At 48.3% G+C, this 20,424-nt stretch overlaps 1 protein-coding gene across 1 annotated transcript in view; it reads right to left on the reverse strand.

The window, feature by feature from the left end:
- The window catches only part of BPI (bactericidal permeability increasing protein), a 47,790-nt gene that overhangs the window by 16,322 nt on the left and 11,044 nt on the right, over window positions 1–20,424 (reverse strand). Inside the window, exons 4-8 of the mRNA XM_030211187.1 lie at window positions 12,452–12,607; window positions 11,690–11,753; window positions 10,548–10,611; window positions 8,001–8,092; window positions 4,361–4,537 (exon numbers count right to left, since the gene is read on the reverse strand). Coding sequence (XP_030067047.1) covers window positions 4,361–4,537; window positions 8,001–8,092; window positions 10,548–10,611; window positions 11,690–11,753; window positions 12,452–12,607 — 553 coding nt within the window. The remainder of the gene's footprint in view (window positions 1–4,360; window positions 4,538–8,000; window positions 8,093–10,547; window positions 10,612–11,689; window positions 11,754–12,451; window positions 12,608–20,424) is intronic.

The following is a 20,424-nucleotide window of genomic DNA, read 5'->3' on the forward strand; positions in this document are numbered from 1 at the left end:
AGTTCTAATTGGTACGTTCTTTCTAAAATGCCGCTCAAAGGAGGGAATTCAATAAATGTCAACGAAAAACTTGAGTGCTATGCGCTATTCTCTAAAGGGAGTGCGTCCTTTCTAGAATAGCATTCAGCATGGATCCCACACCTAACTTTTGGGTGCCAAACTTATGTGTGCTAAAAGCAGGTGTAAATGTCAGCACCCAACTTGGGTGTGCTTCAGTCGGATTCTGTAAATCTATGCACAACTTTTTGGAACACCCTCTTTTCAGCTACATGCGGTTCAAGTTAGGCGCCGTGCTTTACAGAAAAGCATGTAAATTTTTAAGACTGCCAATTCACATCAATAATTGGCTATTAGCACCCAATTATTGATGTTTCCAAGCTCATTAATTAATTTATTTGCATGTGCATTTCGGATGCGCACACAACGTTGGGCGTGATCTGTATCCCAATGCTGTATGCGCATCCGAGATGCACTTTTGGAAAGATACCCCCAAAACACGTGGAGGGGCATTTTCGAATGGGGATGACCATCTCTAAGGGCGCCCATGTGTAAGGACGGCGCCGCAAAGGGGCAGGAAAACCCATATTATCGAAACAAGATGGGCGTCCATCTTTCATTTCAATAATACGGTCAGGGATGCCCAAATCTCAACATTTAGGTTGACCTTAGAGATGGTCGACCTAAATGTTGAGATCACCGACCTTAGAGATGGTCGTCCCCAGTTTTCGGCAATAATGGAAACCGAGGATGCCCATCTCAAAAATGACCAAATCCAACTAATTTGGTCGTGGGAGAGCCAGCATGCGTAGTGCACTGGTTCCCCTCACATGCCAGGACACCAACCGGGCACTCTAGGGGGCACTGCAGTGGACTTAGGGATGAAGGGGGCACCTACATGTGGGTACAGTGGGTTTCGGGTGGGTTTTGAAGGGCTCACATTTACCACCACAAGTGTAACAGGTGGGGGGGATGGGCCTGGGTCCGCCTGCTGAAGTGCACTGCACCCACTAAAACTGCTCCAGGGACCTGCATACTGCTGTCAAGGAGCTGGGTATGACATTTGAGGCTGGCATAGAGGCTGACAAAAAATGTTTTTAAATTTTGGGGGGGGGGGGGGGGGGTTGGGAGGGTGTTGGTGACCACTGGGGGAGTAAGGGGAGGTCATTTCTTATTCTCTCCGGTGGTCATTTGGTCAGTTCGAGCACCTTTTCGAGGCTTGGTCGTGAAATAAAATGGACCAAGTAAAGTCGGCCAAATGCTCGACAGGGACGCCCTTCTTTTTTCCATTATCATCCGAGGACACCCATCTCTTAATCACGCCCCAGTCCCGCCTTTGGTACATTGCCGACACGCCCCCATGAACTTTGGTCATCCCCGCGATGGAAAGCAGTTGAGGGCGCCCAAAATTGGCTTTCGATTGTACCGATTTGGGTGACGCTGAGAGAAGAACGCCCATCTCCTGATTTGTGTCGGAAGATGGGCGCCCTTCTCTTTCGAAAATTCCCCTGTTATTTTCCTGTTTACTAAGCCGTGCTGTAGGCGCAATAGTGTTTTTAGCATGCGCTAACGCTAGAGACACCCAAATATTCCTACGGGTGCCTCTAGCGTTAACACGTACTAATGTTTAGCGTGCACTAAAAACACTAGCACACCTGTAACGCGGCTTAGTAAACAGGGCCCATAGTTTGAAAACTACCCCTTGAACTTGTTAAATTTATTAAGGCAAAAGGAAAAAATCTTAACCAGCAAACAAATGTAATCAGTTAAACTACTGGAAAATCCATCCCTAAATGTCTTGTTGAACACTGTCATTAAGAGGGGCATTTTCGACAGTGCGTCTAAGTCGGACTTTGGATGATTTGTGCTAAATGTCCCAAATTCAAATAGCGAATGTAACCATTTTCAAAAAGAGAAAGACGTCTGTCTCCGTGTTCAAAAACACCTTTGTGAATAAGGTTTTGTGCTTTGTGCATTTATCTTTTTAGGTCTTTTTCGGGGAGGGGGGGGGGGGGGAATGCACACGTTAAAAACGCACAAAATCAAGCCATTGGGATGCAGGAGGAGCCAGCATTTTTATCAGACTGGTGCCCCAGACATCCCAGGAGAGCAATGGGGCACCCTAGGGGGTACTTCTGTGGACTTCAAATAAATGCTCCCAGGTACACATCTCACCGTTACTCCCTTATCTTGTCTGCTGAGCCTTCCAAAACCCACTACCCAGTGGCGTAGCAAGGGCAGGGCGGTGGGGGCAGTCCATCTCGGGTGTCAACGGGTGGGGGGGGGTGCTCTGCTAGCGAGTCCCTACCAGCTCCATCCACCCGGCAGCTGTGTGGTGTGGCGCCTCGCGTCTGCGCTGCTGTAAAAGAAGAAAATCGCCTCGTCGGCCCTTCCCTCATTCTGTCCCGCCCTCGAGGAAATAGGATGTTACATCAGAGGGCGGGACACAGTGATGGATGGGCCGATGAGGCGATTTTCTTTTTTTACAGCAGCGCAGAGTCGTGCGAGGTGCTGGGTGGACGGAGCTGGTAGACAGGTGGGGACTGGGTCCGGGGGGGTGCTGTGTTACAACGGGGGGGGGGGGGGGGGGGGCGGGTGCACGCAGCAGCGATCTGTCCCGGGTGGCAGTGAACCACAGAACGCCACTGCCACTACCCCCAACTGTACACCACTGCAATAGCCCTTATGGGTGAAGGGGGCACCTATATGTGGGTACACTGGGTTTTTAGTGAGTTTTGGAGGGCTCACAGTTTCCACCACAAGTGTAACAGGTAGGGGGAGATATGGGCCTGTGTCCACCTGTCTACTGTGTACTGCACCCACCACTAGACTACTTCAGGGACCTGCATGCTGCTCTAATGGACCTGAGTATAACATCTGAGGCTGTCATAGAGGCTGGTGAGTACTATTTTTATTCACATTTTTGGGAATGGGAGGAGGGCAGTGACCACTGAGGAGTAAGGGCGGTTCATCCCTGAATCCCTCCACTGGTTATCTGGTCATTTAGGGCACCGTTTTGTGTCTTATTCATTATAAAAACAGGTCTAGACCAAAACGTTGAAGGTTTTGCCTAAGGCATTTTGGTTTGGTTCCATCACGGCTGTAAAACATCCAAGTGTTAGGCACACCTTAATCCCACCTTCGAACAGGGGCGTGTAGCCAGATGGTCAATTTTGGATGGAATTTGGCCCTCCTCCGGTTTGCTCCTCTCTCCACCCCTCCCTGCCCACAAACCCCAAATATTACATGTTTGAGCTGCAGGGGATCCCCAAACCCTGTCAGCTGAAGATTTCCTCCTCCTCTTCGAGCAGCTGGGCAGCACTTGCCTCAAACTGATGCTGCAAACACTGAGCATGTGTAGAAGGGCTCCTCTCAGCGTCAGCTCAGGACAAGAGCTGCTGGCTGACATTTGGAAGCAGAGGCGAAGCCAGACTCGGTATTTTGGATGGGCCTAGAGGTAAATTGGATGGGCCCTTGCACATGACCCCCCTCCCAAAAACCACACACCACAAATATCTTCCCGGAGATATGTATTAAGAACATAAGAGGATTTTTTTCACCTACCTACATCTCCCTCTCCTCTGCAATCCTGTCTCTGAACTCTCTGTCCCTCCCCGATGTTGGTACAGGCGTCTGCAGCGATTCATTCTTGCTGCTTGCACTGGCCCTGCAGGCTTCCATCTGCTATGTCCTGCACTGACCGACGTCATTGCCCGTTTCCTGTCTGACGGAACGCAGCAGATGGAAGCCTGTGGGCTGGCACAAGCACCAAGAGTGAATCGCTGCAGGCGCCGAGGACACCACGAAGGGAAGGGGTTCAGAGACCGGACTGCAGATGCCGGGAAGCCACAGAGGAGAGGGGGAAGAGAGCAGTGTGGCACTGCAGCTGGGTGGGCCTGAGCCAAGATTGGGCGGGCCTGTGCCCACCCAGGCCCACCTGTAGCTACGCCACTGTTTGGAAGAGCGCTGGCTACCCAAGCAAAGGAAATCTTCAGCTGGCAAAATTTGGAGATCCCCACCAGTCACAGCAAGAGTGTCACAATTGTGGGTGTGCCTGAGTCCAAACTGGGTGGGCCCTGGCCCACCCAGGCCCACCTGTGGCTACGCCACTGCCTTCGAAACACTCCTGAGATGTTCCCTTGTGATTTGGACCCACTGTAGATGAATCACATAGATAAAGGTCTGCAAACTAGGTTTCAAAAATACCGATTTGGACGGCTTGAGAAGAAATGAGTCCAAATGTTGGTTTATGGCATTTTTTTGGATGTTTTTCTCTTTCAAAAATGAGCCCCTCATGTAATCTTATTAAAACATCAGTACAACAGTTTGCCTATCCTCAGCTCTTGCCTTGTCATTATCGTACCATGTCATCAGTGACATTAAAGATCAGGGCACCGGCTGCCTGGTACACAAAACTGGCTGTATTGAAGAAATAATCCGACACCCCACAGTAAACCATGAGATTGTGGTCCACAGGAAATGCTATCGCTGGAGGGGGGAAGGGGACTGTAGAGCGATGAGCGAGATCAAAACATTCTCCCTGTGGATGGAAAGAATAAAGAAATGAGACATGAAGGCAGTGACAAATCAGACAATAACGCAGTAGAACAAAACTGAATTTACCAACAAGAGACAAGGTATAGCAATTGGGTGGTGGAGCCGGTGGGGGGAAGAGGGGTTGGTGGTTGGGAGGCGAAGATAGTGGTGGGCAGACTTATATGGTCTGTGCCAGATCCGGTGGTGGGAGGCGGGACTGGTGGTTGGGAGGCTGGGAATAGTGCTGGGCAGACTTATACGGTCTGTGCCAGATCCGGTGGTGGGAGGCGGGACTGGTGGTTGGGAGGAGGGGATAGTGCTGGGCAGACTTATACGGTCTGTGCCCTAAAAAAGACAGGTACAAATCAAGGTAAGGTATACACATGAGTTTATCTTGTTGGGCAGACTGGTTGGACCGTGCAGGTCTTTTTCTGCCGTCATCTGCTATGTTAATGTTACTATGATGAACTCATCAAAAGAAGCCTAGCTAGAATCATTGGCCCTCCACAGTTACATGACTGTGGAAAGGCTAGTGATTTCCTTGGAGAGAAAAAAAAAAGAAGTTCAGTTCATGCTTACTTAAAATGAATTTTTCCCAATTTTTGGGCATCTTTTCATGTTCATTTCACATACAGTGATACCTCGGTTTTCGTCGATAATCCGTCCGAAAACAATCGGCGAAATCTGAAACCGACGAAAACCGAGGCAATTATTTCCATGTGGAATTGTTTGGCTAGATGCGCGGGGGTGATGCTCACACAACGAGAAACGACGCCACACTGAGCAGGAGAATGCGTGGGTCGCCCTTTGTTTTCGCAAAATTAGCAGCGAGGTCACGTGGGCACGCCGACGAAATCCGAGGCAACCGATAAAATCCGAGACAATTTTTTTCGCTGAAAAAAAATCGACGAAACCGACGGTAACCAAAGTCAACGAAAACCGAGGTACTACTATATTTGTTCTTTCTGCTCATATTATGGAACCGATTCTATAAATACATTGTGATATTAAATGGAAATAAATCAAAACAGAGAAAAGAAAATAAGATGATACCTTTTTTATTGGTCTAACTTACTGAGCAACACTGAACACTATTAAAACACTAGTAAAAAAGGCCCGCATGTGGCTTTTTTTTTGTGTGTGTGTATGTGTCACAGAGTTATTTTGTGTGTGTGTGTGTGTGTGTGTGTGTGAGGGTGCGGTGTGTGTGCAGGTTGTTGATGTGTGTCTTTTTTTGTTTTGTTTTTTCCAGCGGTGGTTCTGTGCTCTCTGTGCTGCACAGATAATGAGCCATTCTGCTGGGGAATGCTCCTCCCTTATTGTCACGTAGTTTCATCTGATTGGTCTGTCTTACGTTGCCTAGTGTTGCCTGGGAACGGTGTTGTGATGGTCCTTTGTGTTTCAGAATGTTGAGGGTGTTTTTTCTGATTGGTCTGTCATGCGAGGGCGGGGCAGAGAGACATGGTCAGTGTTGTGGCTTCACCACCATGAATCCATGAACCCTTCAGGGAGTGACTGAGTGACTTCAGAACGTTGTCTTCAGAACGTTGAGAGTGAGTTTTATTATAGTAGATGTGGAAAAAAAACTTTAATTTTGTCATTTCAGGTTAAAAGTAACATGAAGCAACTCTTTTCAAATGAATGCACGTTTTGGTTGGAAGGTCAAATAAACCAATCTGCAGCTCCACCCCAAGCTCTGTAATTGCTGATGCTGTGATGGGGTAAAATGTTGGTGGGGTCATGGCCCCACTGTGTTATCCCATTCCGCTGCCTATACATCCTCTCCATATCTGAACACTGGTACAGGTCAGGTTCCAGATCAGAACACAGCAGTCAAGGCAGGGTCTCATTTGTGACTCAAACAAGGATAATGCTACCTCCTTTCCCTAATGCTAATATTCTACTTAGAGCTAGATTTAAGTTTTAGGCATCCATAGGCAAATTGGGGGAGGGGGGAATACTGGATAGAAAGATCCCACAAGTTCCTCCCCAACACCTATGCAAATATTTCTTTCCGGGAGTCTACAGATGAGTCTATCTGTTCCCTTCTCCACTACTGCCAACTCCAGACTTCGCACCTTCTGTCTCGCTGCACCCTACGCCTAGAATAAACTTCCTGAGCCCCTACGTCTTGCCCCATCCTTGGCCACTTTTAAATCTAGACTGAAAGCCCACCTCTTTAACATTGCTTTTGACTCGTAACCACTTGTAACCACTCGCCTCCACCTACCCTCCTCTCCTCCTTCCTGTACACATTAATTGATTTGATTACTTTTTTTTTTGTCTATTAGAGTGTAAGCTCTTTGAGCAGGGACTGTGTTTCTTCTATGTTTGTGCAGTGCTGCGTACGCCTTGTAGCGCTATAGAAATGCTAAATAGTAGTAGTAGTAGTAGTAGATAGAGGGGCATAATCGAACGGGGGCGCCCATCTATAATGATGGCCCAGTAAAGCGGCGTACCTGACCGTATTATCGAAACAAGATGGGCAGCCATCTTTTGTTTCGATAATACAGTTGGAGACGCCCAAATCTCAACATTTGGGCCGCCCTTAGAGATGGCCAACATTGGTTTTCGCCGATACTGGAAACTAATGGCGGCCATCTCAAAAACAGCCAAATCCAAGCCATTTGGTCATAGCAGGAGCCAGCATTTGTAATGCACTGGTCCCCCTGACATGCCAGGACACCAACCGGGCACCCTAGGGGGCACTGCAGTGGGCTTCACAAATTGCTCCCAGGTGCATAGCTCCCTTACCTTGTGTGCTGAGCCCCCAAACTCCCCCCCAAAACCCACTACCCACAACTGTACACCACTACCATAGCCCTTAAAGGATAACGGGGGGCACCTACATGTGGGTACAGTGGGTTTCGGGTGGGTTTTGGTGGGCTCCCATTTACCACCACAAGTGTAACAGGTAGGGGGGGGATGGGCCTGGGTTCACCTTCCTGAAGTGCACTGCAGTACCCACTAAAAAGTGCTCCAGGGACCTGCATAGTGCTGAGATGGAGCTGGGTATGACATTTGAGGCTGGCATAGAGGCTGGCAAAAAAATGTTTATTTTTATTTTTTCGGTGGGAGGGGGTTGGTGACCACTGGGGGAGTAAGGGGTGGTCATCCCCTATTCCCTCCGGTGGTCATCTGGTCAGTTCGGGCACCTTTTGAAGGCTTGGTCGTGAACAAAATGGGACCAAGTAAAGTTGGCCAAATGCTCGTCAGGGACACCCTTCTTTTTTCCATTATCGACCGAGGACGGCCATCTATTAACCACGCCCCCATCCCGCCTTCGGTACACTGCCGACACGCCTCCTTGAACTTTGGCTGTCCCTGCGACGGAAAGCAGTTGAAGCCGGCCAAAATCGGCTTTTGATTATACCGATTTGGCCGGCCTTATGAGAAGGCCGGCCATCTCCCAATTTGTGTCGGAAGATGGCCACCCTTCTCCTTCAAAAATAAGCAGGTTAAAGTACCTTGAGATTCACATCTACAGATTCGGCTGTAGCTATTGGAGGCCCCAGCAGAGAGTAATCAACCCCTGCAATGTGGTCTATTTTCGCAGTTACTGTAAAATAAATGAAAAACTTTTTAATTGAAATAGCAAGAATTATGCAGTTATAAACCCCCAAAAATAGGAAAGGAAAGGAAAGGCATAAAGAACAGAAACATAGAAACACTGAAAACATCGGCAGAAAATTATCATTTATCTATCCATTTGTACATGCTACAGTTTAGTCACAGGTCATGCTAGTTTTGTTATCATCCCCTATCTGCCACTAAGATCCTCATGGGGGACACAGAAATGGTGGTATTCTAGTCACTTATGTGAATGCTAGTAAAAAAAGGCCAATTTCTCAAAAAAATGAAACGGCCGCTAGCAAGGTTTTCCTCGGAGTGTGTATGTTTGAGAGAGTGTGTGTGAGAGTGACTGTGTGAGAGAGAGTGAATGTGCAAGTGTGTGTGTGTGACAGAGAGAGAGTGAGACTGGGTGCGAGTGTGTCTGTGAGAGAGAGAGAGTGTGTGTGAGATTGAGAGTGTGTGCCAGGGGCCCCCCTCCCTCCAAGTTCCAGTGTCCCCTCTCCCTCCCTCCGTGTTCCAGGGTCGTCCCCCCCCTCCGAGTTCCAGAGTCATCGTCCCCCTCCCTCCCTCCGAGTTCCAGGGTCGTCATCCCCCCTCCCTCCGAGTTCCAGGGTCATCCCCTCCCTCCCTCCGAGTTCCAAGGTCGTCCCCTCACTCCCTCCGAGTTTCACGGTCCCCTCCCTCCCTCTGAGTTTCAGAGTACCTCCTCCCTCCCTCCGAGTTTCACGGTCCCCCCTCCCAGTTCCAGGGTCGGCGTCCCTCCCTTCCTTCCTCCCTCCCTTCCAGTTCCAGGCTCCCTCCCTCCAATTTTTAAAAGTCATCTTCACTTACCAAATCAGGGTTACAGCGGTGGGCAGCAGCGGTAAAACGCGTGCAGGCTCGGCCCTTCTCTCTCTTTCTCAGCTGTGGTCCCGCCCTTGCAGAAACAGGAAATGAGGATGGGACCACAGCTGAGAGAGAGAGAAGGGCTGGCCGCCGTAACCCTGACTTGGTAAGTGAAGATGACTTTTAAAAATCGGAGGGAGGGGGCCTGGAACTGGAAGGGAGGGAGGGAGGAAGGAAGGGAGGGACGACGACACCCTCATGCGTGTGATGTTGCGTTCCTTTGCCTGGCAACTCTGCAGCGTGCCCTTCCCTCTCACTGTTCCGCCCTCGACGTCATCATGTTTTGACGCGAGGGCAGGACAGAGAGAGATGGTGACGACTGACGAACCTTACGAACCCTTCACTTCAGTGTACCACGGAGTCAGCTTCAGAACGTTGGAGGTGCAAATTATTATAGTAGAAGTTGCCATTTGTATGCGTAAATTACCAACTAGTAGAAATTGTGCACCACGATTTAATTGGCATGTACATTTCGGTGGGCATGTGCACAGGTACACATGTAACTTACAGATGACCATAATTTGCATACATTCTCAACCAGATTTTAAATAGTATATGGAGGGCAGGATTCACATATCCAGGTCATGATGTGGGGAATTCCCATACTATGTTACAAGACGCTCTGCCAGACACAAACCTGTTGGTTCAGAATGCCAGTTCTGTATTGGGCTATTGAACGCCAGTGCAGAGTGTTGATTGTTATGCCAGGGGCCCCCAGGGATTGCTGGTCCTGACTTAAATCCACCGAGAAACTTAGCATATTGTATATAAAGTACCCTGCCTAAGACTGATCCAGGAAAGAAGGGGTTACACTAGTGATACACTTGGAGTCTTGATTATCTGACTTAAAATGGAACTGGTTGTTGGATAACTGAAAGGTTGGATAATCTGATACTCTACACACTGCTGCACTTCATCCCTCTCCTCCCCCACCACCACACTCAGTTTATCCCTCCTTCACTCCCCCCCCCCCAAACAGCAGCAGCCTCTCTGCTCCCAGACCTTCCTCTCAAGTGCCTCTCCACTCACCCAACCAAGTGTAGACTTCCCGGGCCTACCTTCAAAGTCCTAGTGGTCCAGTGGTGAAGATGGGGCAGGAACAATCCCCAATTGTTCCTGCCCATGTCAGCTCCACTATCAAAATGGCTGCTGCAACCTCTGGAGGCAGTTTCGCAAGGCCTGCAGCTAGAGTTCACAGCAGCCATTTTGAAAGCAGAGCCAGCATGGGCAGGAGCGACTGGGGATCTCTCCTGCCTCAACCTTACCACTGGACTACCAGGGCTTCGAAGGTAGAACCAGGGGGGAGTCTCTACGCTTGTTTGAGTGAGTGGGGATGCATTTGGAGGGGGGGGGGGCGGGTTTTGGGACACGTGGCTGGTTCCCTGATATTTTGAAGAGAGGGAGGGAGTGGGCGAAGCCCAGATTACTGACTGTTGGTTACTCCGGAACATCGGATAAGCAAAGGTTGGCTAACTGAGACTCTACTGTATCTCGTTTAGAAAGAGATGAGGTTTGACAGCGTCTCTAAGATCTCAGCTCTAATGTGTGCTTCTTACCTGGCAGAGTCTGGAGAATCGGCTGCAGTTTAGAGTTAATAGATTCAGACACTACTGGACAGATCTGAGGAAAACAGGTTAACAGATTACACTGAATGAATTTCTTTGCAAGATATTAGAAAAATTAACCATTATTATTTCATCAAATGCAATTGGGATATTGTCCCTTTGAATACAGGGTAGTTGTCTACCTTTGATGTGTACCATGAAAAAAATCACAAGATGTCCCAGAATTGGCCATTTACGGAAATAATTAATGTATTGTATTGAAAGAACCAGCCGAAAGGCTCAGTGAGAGTAACATAGTAACATAGTAGATGACGGCAGAAAAAGACCTGCACGGTCCATCCAGTCTGCCCAACAAGATAACTCATATTTGCTGCTTTTTGTGTATACCCTACTTTGATTTGTACCTGTGCTCTTCAGGGCACAGACCGTATAAGTCTGCCCAGCACTATCCCCGCCTCCCAACCACCAGCCCCACCTCCCAACCACCGGCTCTGGCACAGGCACAGACTGTATAAGTCTGCCCAGCACTATCCTCACCTCCCCAGCCCTGCCTCCCAACCCCGGCTCTGGCACAGACCGTTTAGTAACATGATGCCTGTGCTCCATCTTTGCATTAGGCCTAATGGTCCCACGGCTGGCAGGCTGGGGATTCTGCAGAGGCAGTATTCACATCCCCATGTGCAGTATTTTCAAATCATTGGTTCTTGCTGGACGTGGGGAACCATCAACGTGCACCTACCTTTGGCTGAGCCTCTAATAAAATACTGTGGAAATTCTCCACATCCTAACCTAGACATCTGAATTCCCCTCTCCGCATCCTTTCTAAAATAGGGCTCAATATCAAACAAATAAATACTATTTCACATCCAAAAATTGTTATGTCCTGTTATAGAAACTTCAGAAATAGGAAGAGATGAAGCGCCACCTACTGGACTGCTTGTGTATTGCTCGTCATTACTTCCCCTTGTGGCCAAGACAGACAATTTTGATGTTGGACTTTTACTTGAATTCTAATTTCTAAACATATGAGCATCTTAAAGGTTCTAGAGTCAGCTGCACAGAGAAGTCTTTAGAAAGTTGCCCCTTTGGCTACATATGTCAAAATTGCCATATAAAGTTATCTGACTCTGTACCTTGTCTTCCATGACTTTCCTGAATTCAGCATCAATCTTCTTATGAAAGAGATCCAGTAGCCAGCTACGGAAAAAAATGTCAGAGGATACATAAGCGTCGGAGGGGGGAGGGGAGGAGATTAGTATCATGAAGGGACAGACTCCCCGCATTCTTTCAGTTTTCAACTTATTAATCACATCCCCATCTCAACAATGCTGATGGTGTCACTGTAGATTTCCAAGTGCCCTGAACGCTGCAGGAAACTGGTGCAATATAGGATGTTTAGAATGTATTTTATTTTTCTTCTTCTTATATTCTTTTATACATTGTGGTTTCTGTCAGACTCACAGAAACAGAAGCCTTGCTTGCTGATCAGCAACGCAGCCGCGCCAGAGAAGAGGACTTTGGCTGGCGGGGGTTGGGGACCCCCGCCAGCAAAGGTACCCAACGGTGACAGCGGCAGCGGGGGAGGGTTGCGGGAAGGGGGGTGGAAAATTGAGGAGAATTGATGGACATGGATGGGATGGGAGGACAGTAGAGGAGAGAATCGCGGGACACAGATGGGAGGGCAGGGGAGAGAGAAAAAAAAAGCTTACATGACAGGCTTCCTAGGGCCCGTTTCATTGTTGAGGAAACGAGCATGATTCCACTAGTATATTAATAAATAGCAAATCTGTGTAATTGTGTTTGAAAAAATGTATTCACTCAATGTTATGAATAATAAAATGTCAGTCTAACTCGGTTAAGAAGGAAGGTACCATGGGAGCAATCATATCACATACCTTAGTTTGCCTGAAATGTGCACCCTGACATTGGAAATGTGGCTGCTACAGCTTGCGGCAGATACAGTGGGTCTCCCTGAGCTATCACTGCCCAATGCCAGGCCTACAGAGACGGAAAGGCCCTCCACTTTCAGGTCAAAGGAGCCATGATCTTTTCTGAGAAGGAAAACAAAGCAGAAGATTAACACCACTTGGAAGAAGTTTAAAAATGGACAGAAGAGCAGGTGGTCAAGTGGCCATCTGGACAATCCGTGTCTACCATCCCATGGTTTTACAATCCAAATGTGGTGCAAATGTGGAAGGATCTACAGAAAACTCTGATATTTTCTTTGGGAAGAAGTAAAAAGAAAACCTAGGGTGGTGGACTTTGGTCCTGGGGAACTGAGGAACTGAGTTCGATTCCCACTTCAGACACAGGCAGCTCCTTGTGACTCTGGGCAAGTCACTTAACCCTCCATTGCCCCATGTAAGCCGTGAGTGGGAAAGCGCAGGGTACAAATGTAACAAAAATAAAATAGATACTATTGGAGATTCTACATGGAATGTTGCTACTATTGGAGATTCTACATGGAATGTTGCTATTCCACTAGCAACATTTCATGTAGAAGGCTGCGCAGGCTTCTGTTTCTGTGAGTCTGACGTCCTGCACGTACGTGCAGGATGTCAGACTCACAGAAGCAGAAGCCTGTGCGGCCACATTGGTGATCTGCAAGGGCCGACTTCTACATGGAATGTTGCTAGTGGAATAGCAACATTCCATGTAGAATCTCAAATAGTAGGAGGAGTGGCCTAGTGGTTAGGGTGGTGGACCTTGGTCCTGAGGAACTGAGTTCGATTCCCACTTCAGGCACAGGCAGCTCCTTGTGACTCTAGGCAAGTCACTTAACCCTCCATTGCCCCATGTAAGCCGCATTGAGCCTTACATGAGTGGGAAAGTGCAGGGAACAAATGTAACAAAAAAAATTTTTTTCCTGTATTATTAGTTTCCTCTTAATGTAGGGCAGATACTTTCCTACATTCAGTACAATAATGTTCTGATAAGTAGTAGTAGTAGTTGTAAAATTTCTTAAAGTAGTGGGAGCAAGATTTACAGAGAGGTTTTTTGTGTGGCTGCTTTACTAAGCTGCAGGGACTCTGAGAGACTGAACCGGGTCTGGGGCAGAGCCGCCGCCAGGCCCAGGGCAGAGTCGCCGGCCCCCCTGATCGCTGCTGCCGGCCCCCCGATCCCTATCACCCCCCCCCCCAGGATTGCTGATGCCCCCCCCCCAGGATCGCTGCCGCCCCCCCCAATCCAATTACCTTCTCTGTCGGGGATCCCGAGGCCTCGCCGGCAGAAAACGTGTTCCTCCAGCGCTGCTCTTCTGCTGATCGCCTGCCCCTGCGGCTGCTTTTCCTCTCGAGCACATGCGCGCCTGAGAGAAAAAGCAGCTGCTGAGCTGGGCAGAACAGCAGCGCTGGAGGTGCTGTCTCCTGCTCCTGTCGGGACGCGATCGCTCGAGTCCCATCATGAGCAGGAGAGAGAGAGACCCCAGCACCGGGCCCCCCTTGGAGGCCCAGGCCCGGCCCCGGGGAATTTTGCCCCCTGCCTCCCCCTCTCGGCAGCTATGCTAAGCCATTTTTGCCACACGCTGAGGCCCCTTTTACCGCAGCGGGTAAAAATCCCGAAAAAAGTAATAGCAGTGACGTAAAAGGGCCACTTAGTTTGGACCAACCGAGCTCCTGTAGTGACTCCAAACCACAGTCCGGTCTCACTTATGTTTTATTGTGTGTATACCTTTCTGAGGTGATTTTGTTATTAGCTTGGTTTGTTTTTAGGCCAACACAAGTAAGATCTTTGGATTGATCATGCACCCACAAAATTCAGAATTTCTACCACGCTAGAGAATAATCTCATTTAAATTAAAACCCACACATCCAGAAGTATAGCGCAAAATACCCCCCACTGGGTTCATTGAATTCATTTCCTTATAATTCTGTCACATCCTCTCCTTAATCCAGAAGGCCTTAACCACAAGTGAATTCATGACATGTCAGCACAGTACAGAGGAAACAGTGTGAGGCAAATTAAAAAGGGACAAAAGAAGAAAAGATGGTTTGGGGTTTTTTTTATTTAGAGAGCTGGTATCTCGACTGTTGCACGAAAAGGAACATTTTCCAAAGGAAAAAGGCGAGTGATGAGGGGAGGAGCCACACAGGGCTGACAGTTTTCCAATGCCTAGATTTGATAGCAACAGCGGGGCACAATTTTCAGCTCACATAGTTGAAACGTACTTGGGAACTTTTACCATACGCACCCCCAGATTCTGTAGAGGTCACCCATATTTGGGCGTGCAAACTAATTAGTGAAGGGTCCTATGAAGAGGCTGTGGTAAAAATGGCCCTGCGCTAGCTGTGGGGCCCGTTTTTGCCCCACACCGGGGCCCTTTTTACCGCAGTGGGTAAAAAGCCCCTAAAAAAGGCATGGACACGTGGTAAGATTATTCTTACCGGGTGGCCATGCGGGGGGGGGGGGGAGGTAGCACTTACCGCCACCCATTGAGGTGGCGGTAAGCAGGGCCACTGAGAGACTAGACCGGGCCCAGGGCAAAGCCGCCCCGCCTCCGCCCCCCATCGCTGCCGCCCCCCGTCGCTCCCCCTGCCGCTGCAGTCTGCAGTCTCACCTGCCTGCCTCCACAGCTCCAGGCCCCGTTCATTCAAAGCGGCAGTCGCAGATCGCCTCTCTTCTGGCCTTCCCTCCCTGTGTCCCGCCCTCGTCTGATGTAACTTCCGGTTTCCGCGAGGGCGGGACACAGGGAGGGAAGGCCAGAAGAGAGGCGATCTGCGACTGCCGCTTTGAATGAAGGGGGCCCGGAGCCGTGGAGGCAGGCAGGTGAGACCGGGGACTGCAGCGCCGGCGGCCTGACCCCAGCGCCAGGCCCGGGGAATTTTCCCCCCCCCCGCCCCCCCATCTTGGCAGCCCTGGCGGTAAGGGCTCCTGCGGTAACCCAGCGGTAAATGGGCAGCGTACGGCACTTTCCAATTACAGCCAGGTTAGCACTGCGCTAGAAATTATGGAGGTGCGTTTTGTAATGCCGGAAATGGCGTGCACTGAAGGTGGAACTCCCGCTGGCAGCCTCGTTGGGACGGCAGTAGTTCTGGATTGCCACACAGCAACCCAAAGGGCCCCTGAATTAGGTGCTACCAGTCAATTAATTGGTACTAAGGGGCCCTTTCACATAGCAACAGTGAGCCGAACGCAGGCTTACCGCTCACTCTTTTGGGACTGCCGCCGGCCCAACGCGGCTGCCAGCAGTAGTTCCGCCCCAAGCATGCACTATTTCCGGGGGAAAAAGAAAATCCCTGGAAATGACTTGCACGGCGGTAAACCAGCAGTAGTTGCGAATTGGCGTGTGCTGCTCAGTTACTGCTTGGTTGGCGATGTGGCGGGACAATGGAGGGTTAAGTGACTTGCCCAGAGTCACAAGGAGCTGCAGTGGGAATTGAACTCAGTTCCCCAGGATCAAAGTCCACAGCCCTAACCACTACTTCTCCACTCATTCCACCAATAAGAGCCAACCTGATCAGTGATGTCACAATGGCTTGATTGTCTGATACTTGGCTCACTTCTGATATTGTGATATCATAAGGGAAAGGGGGGAAGGGAAATGGGACGTGATATACCGCCTTTCTGAGGTTTTTGCAACTACATTCAAAGCGGTTTACATATATTCAGGTACTTATTTTGTACCAGGGGCAATGGAGGGTTAAGTGACTTGTCCAGAGTCACAAGGAGCTGCAGTGGGAATCGAAGAACTCAGTTCCCCAGGATCAAAGTCCACTGCACTAACCACTAGGCTACTCCTACTACTACTACTTATCATTTCTATAGCGCTACTAGACGTAAGCAGCGCTGTACACTTGAACATGAAGAGACAGTCCCTGCTCGACAGAGCTTACAATCTAATTAGGACAGACAAACAGGACAAACAAGAGATAAGGGAATATTAAAGTGAGGATGATAAAATAAGGGTTCTGAACAAGTGAATAAGGGTTAGGAGTTAAAAGCAGCATCAAAAAGGTGGGCTTTTAGCTTAGATTTGAAGACGGCCAGAGATGGAGCTTTACGTACCCGGCTCAGGAAGTCTATTCCAGGCATATGGTGCAGCAAGATAAAAGGAACAGAGTCTGGAGTTAGCAGTGGAGGAGAAGGGTGCAGATAAGAGAGATTTACCCAGTGAGCGGAGTTCTTGGGGAGGAAGGTAGGGAGAGATGAGAGTGGAGAGGTACTGAGGAGCTGCAGAGTGAATGCACTTATAGGTCAATAAGAGGAGTTTGAACTGTATGCGGAAACGGATAGGAGGCCAGTGAAGTGACTTGAGGAGAGGGCTAATATGAGCATAACGACACTGGCGGAATATTAGTCGTGCAGCAGAATGTTGAACAGATTGAAGAGGAGAGAGATGGCTCAGTGGGAGACCTATGACAAGCAAGTTGCAATAGTCTAAGCGAGAGGTGATAAGAGTGTGGATGAGGGTTCTGGTAGTGTGCTCAGAAAGGAAAGGGCGAATTTTGCTGATATTATAGAGAAAGAAATGACAGGTTTTAGCAGTCTGCTGAATATGTGCAGAGAAGAAGAGGGAGGAGTCGAAGATGACCCCAAGGTTAGGAGCTGATGAGACAGGAAGGATGGGAGTGTTATCCACAGAAATAGAGAATGGGGGATGAGGAGAGGTTGGTTTAAGGGGAAAGATGAGAAGCTCAGTCTTGGTCATGTTTAGTTTCAGATGGCGCTGAGACATCCAGGCAGCAATGTCAGACAGGCAGCCTGGTACTTTGGCCTGGATTCCTACTCCTCCACTCAAGGGTTCCCTATTGCATGGCCATGCGGTAAGAGTTCTCTTACCGCATGGCCATGTGTACTATGTGCTTTTTTTCCCCCACTGCGGTAAAAAGGTCCCTGGTGTGCGGGAAAAATGGCCCCCATCTCCAGCGCAGGACCCTTTTTCCCACAGCTGGGTGAAAAGGCCCCTTAGTTAGTTCTTAATTGGCGCTAATTAGGAATTTCACACACATCTGCCCTATGTCCTATTCTATAATATGCGTGCCTAAATTTCATAGCGTGCAAGTCAATAGGAGGCGTGTCCATGAGAGGCGGATGGGCGAGTGTGAGGCATTCCCAGAAATTAAGCACGATTTTATAGAATACTTGGAGGCATATTTTCAAAGCACTTAGCCTCCCAAAGTTCCATAGAAACCTATGGAACTTAGCCTCCCAAAGTGCTTTGAAAATATGCCTCATAGACTTCTACACTTACCTGTCATAAGTCGAACGCGAGCATTTACACCAGCATTTGGCGTAAGTTCTCTGCCCAAAGATAGGTGAAAGAAGCGCCCTTTCCAAAATGTTAGCTTAGCCTGGGTCTTAATGCTGCCTAATTTGGGGTGTCACTTACGAAACCTAGCCCACATTCTGTAGCAGGCAGATGATCAAAAGCCCCATGCTGTTCCAAACAGCGCTCTAAAATAGCGCTTTAACAGCTCGGGACGCTATTAGATCTATGATCAGAGATAATGCATGAAAATTTAAGCTGCACAATTATCTCTGCTCATGGGGTAGAAGTGCGGGAGAATTGTGCCTGAGCATGCGCTCAGCACAATCCTCCCGCACTTGTTTGACAGGTCTGGGCTGGAGACCAATGAAAAGAGAAGGACGCCCATGGACGTCCTCAACTGCCCTGTTGCAGGGATGGCCAAATTTCAAGGGTGGTGTCGGAGGTATAGCGACGGGGAAGTTGAGGACGTCCGAAATTTGGACGTTTCTGTGACGGGGCAGTTGAGGACTTCCAAAATTGGATGTTTCTATGAGAAAGACGTCTTTCTCATAGAAACATCCAATTTTGGACGTCTTTAACTGCCCTTTGCAGAAACGTCCATATTTTGGACATCCTCTACTGCCCTGTCACAGAAACGTCCAAATTTTGGACGTCCTCAACTGCCCTCGCTGGCAGGTTTGCTGTAGGGGGGAATAGGGGCCTGCCAGCATGCAAATGCATGCTGGACAGGGCTCACCATTCCTACTCAATGATCTGCAAACCCTAACGCCAGCTCGGAGCTGGCGTAGGGTTTGTCATGGCCAGTGACCCAATCTTTGGCGCACTGGACGCTGATCATTGGAGATGAATGCATTAAGCGCTGATTAGCATGCACTTGCATGCTACTTGCGCTAAGAGCCCTCGAGCGCGTTGTTTCACGCGCTCGAGGGCTCTGATCATGGGGCAGTAGCAAACGCCGGCGCTAGTATGGCGCTAACAGCCTCTAGCGCCGGCGTTTGCTTTTGATCATCTGCCTGTCGGTGATTTTCAAAGAGGAAACTCCCCAGATAGTTTTGCTTTGAAAATTAGTTGGCATCCCACTCACACATTAAAAGTTGTTATGTACTTTGCCCCAGCTATTTCTGGAAATATCCATGAGAGGATAAAATAGCATGCATTATCCCAGGTACACGTGCTATTTACACCCTCCACCTAATCACGGTACGGGAAACACCTTTTTTAAAACCTGGCTATTAGTACACAAGCGAAATACAGGAGGGTGAGTTTCAGAAAGGCTAAACAGCTTTGAAACTGACTTCCTGAATCATTTTAATCTGTGTATGTAATATTACTACTATTACTACTACTTATCATTCAGACGTACACAGCGCTGTACACTTGAGCATGAAGAGACAGTCCCTGCTTGACAGAGCTTACAATCTGATTAGGACAGACAAGACACATAAGAGATTACACAAATGCAATGAAATGAAAGTAAAAATAAACTCTCACTTTTTCATCGTGGTCTACTTTGGCATTCTTGCTCCCCATTGTGGCCTCTCTGGTCCCTGTGTTGCCCCACTCCAGCTGTGAGATGCCACAGTGCCACTGAATCTGTACGTTTTTTCAGTAAGATCAGACTGAGGTGATGAACCTAAGAGCTGCCCAATGCCTTGTGCATGTATGACTTCAACATTGCATAATGGCTAACCCTGCTCCTGACCACAAACTCTTCAGTAAGCAGCCTTTGAATGTGCTGACACGTCTGCTTCATTTCCTGTTCCTCCTCTGCAGCCATAATCCAGCTTAATTACCATTTGGTTATGAAGTGAACTCCTTGTGAAATACTTCCAGCAACATTTCATGAAACCTATTTGGCAATAGCTGGTATATTGCTCTCAAATGTAGAAATTAATTTCTTAATCTGCTATATTTAAAGGCCAAGTACTACAAAAAATAAGAGCATAGGCGTCGATGAATGTATCTAATTATCTTTACAAAGATATTCAGTCCCTCACATATTGACTGGTTGTGCAGCTCCATATCCAGTTTATAAGTATTGCCATACTGGGAAAGACCAAAGGTCCATCGAGCCCAGTATCCTGTTTCCAACAGTGGCAAATCCATGTCACAAATACCTGGCAAAATCCCAAAAATGTACAAAACATTTTATACTGCTTATCCCAGAAACAGTGGATTTTCTCCAAGTCCATTTAATAACGGTCTATGGACTTTTCCTTTAGGAAGTCGTCTAAACCTTTTAAAAACACCGCTAAGCTAACCGCCTTTACCACATTCTCTGGCAACGAATTCCAGAGTTTAATTACACGTTGAGTGAAGAAATATTTTCTCCGATTCGTTTTAAATTTACTACATTGTAGCTTCATCGCATGCCCCCTATAGTACTGGGCATTTACAAAACTGAAATAATAAATAATTAAACATACAGAATTACTGCATCTGAAGATTGACATTAGCGCTAGTACTAAGCAGTAAACAAATTGAAATGGGCAACCAATTTTTATCACATAAAACCGTCCAAAACTTTCAACTAGGTCAGAATGAAAGAAAAAAAAAGCTATTATTTTTGTCAAATATAGATTCACGTCTTCATCTTCCTATAATGTACTGGTTGCATGAAGTGGCCATTAAAGATGAAAATAGGATAATCAGAGCTCAAAA

This window comes from Microcaecilia unicolor, chromosome 8 (assembly GCF_901765095.1).
Source record: "Microcaecilia unicolor chromosome 8, aMicUni1.1, whole genome shotgun sequence".
Lineage (NCBI taxonomy): Eukaryota > Metazoa > Chordata > Amphibia > Gymnophiona > Siphonopidae > Microcaecilia > Microcaecilia unicolor.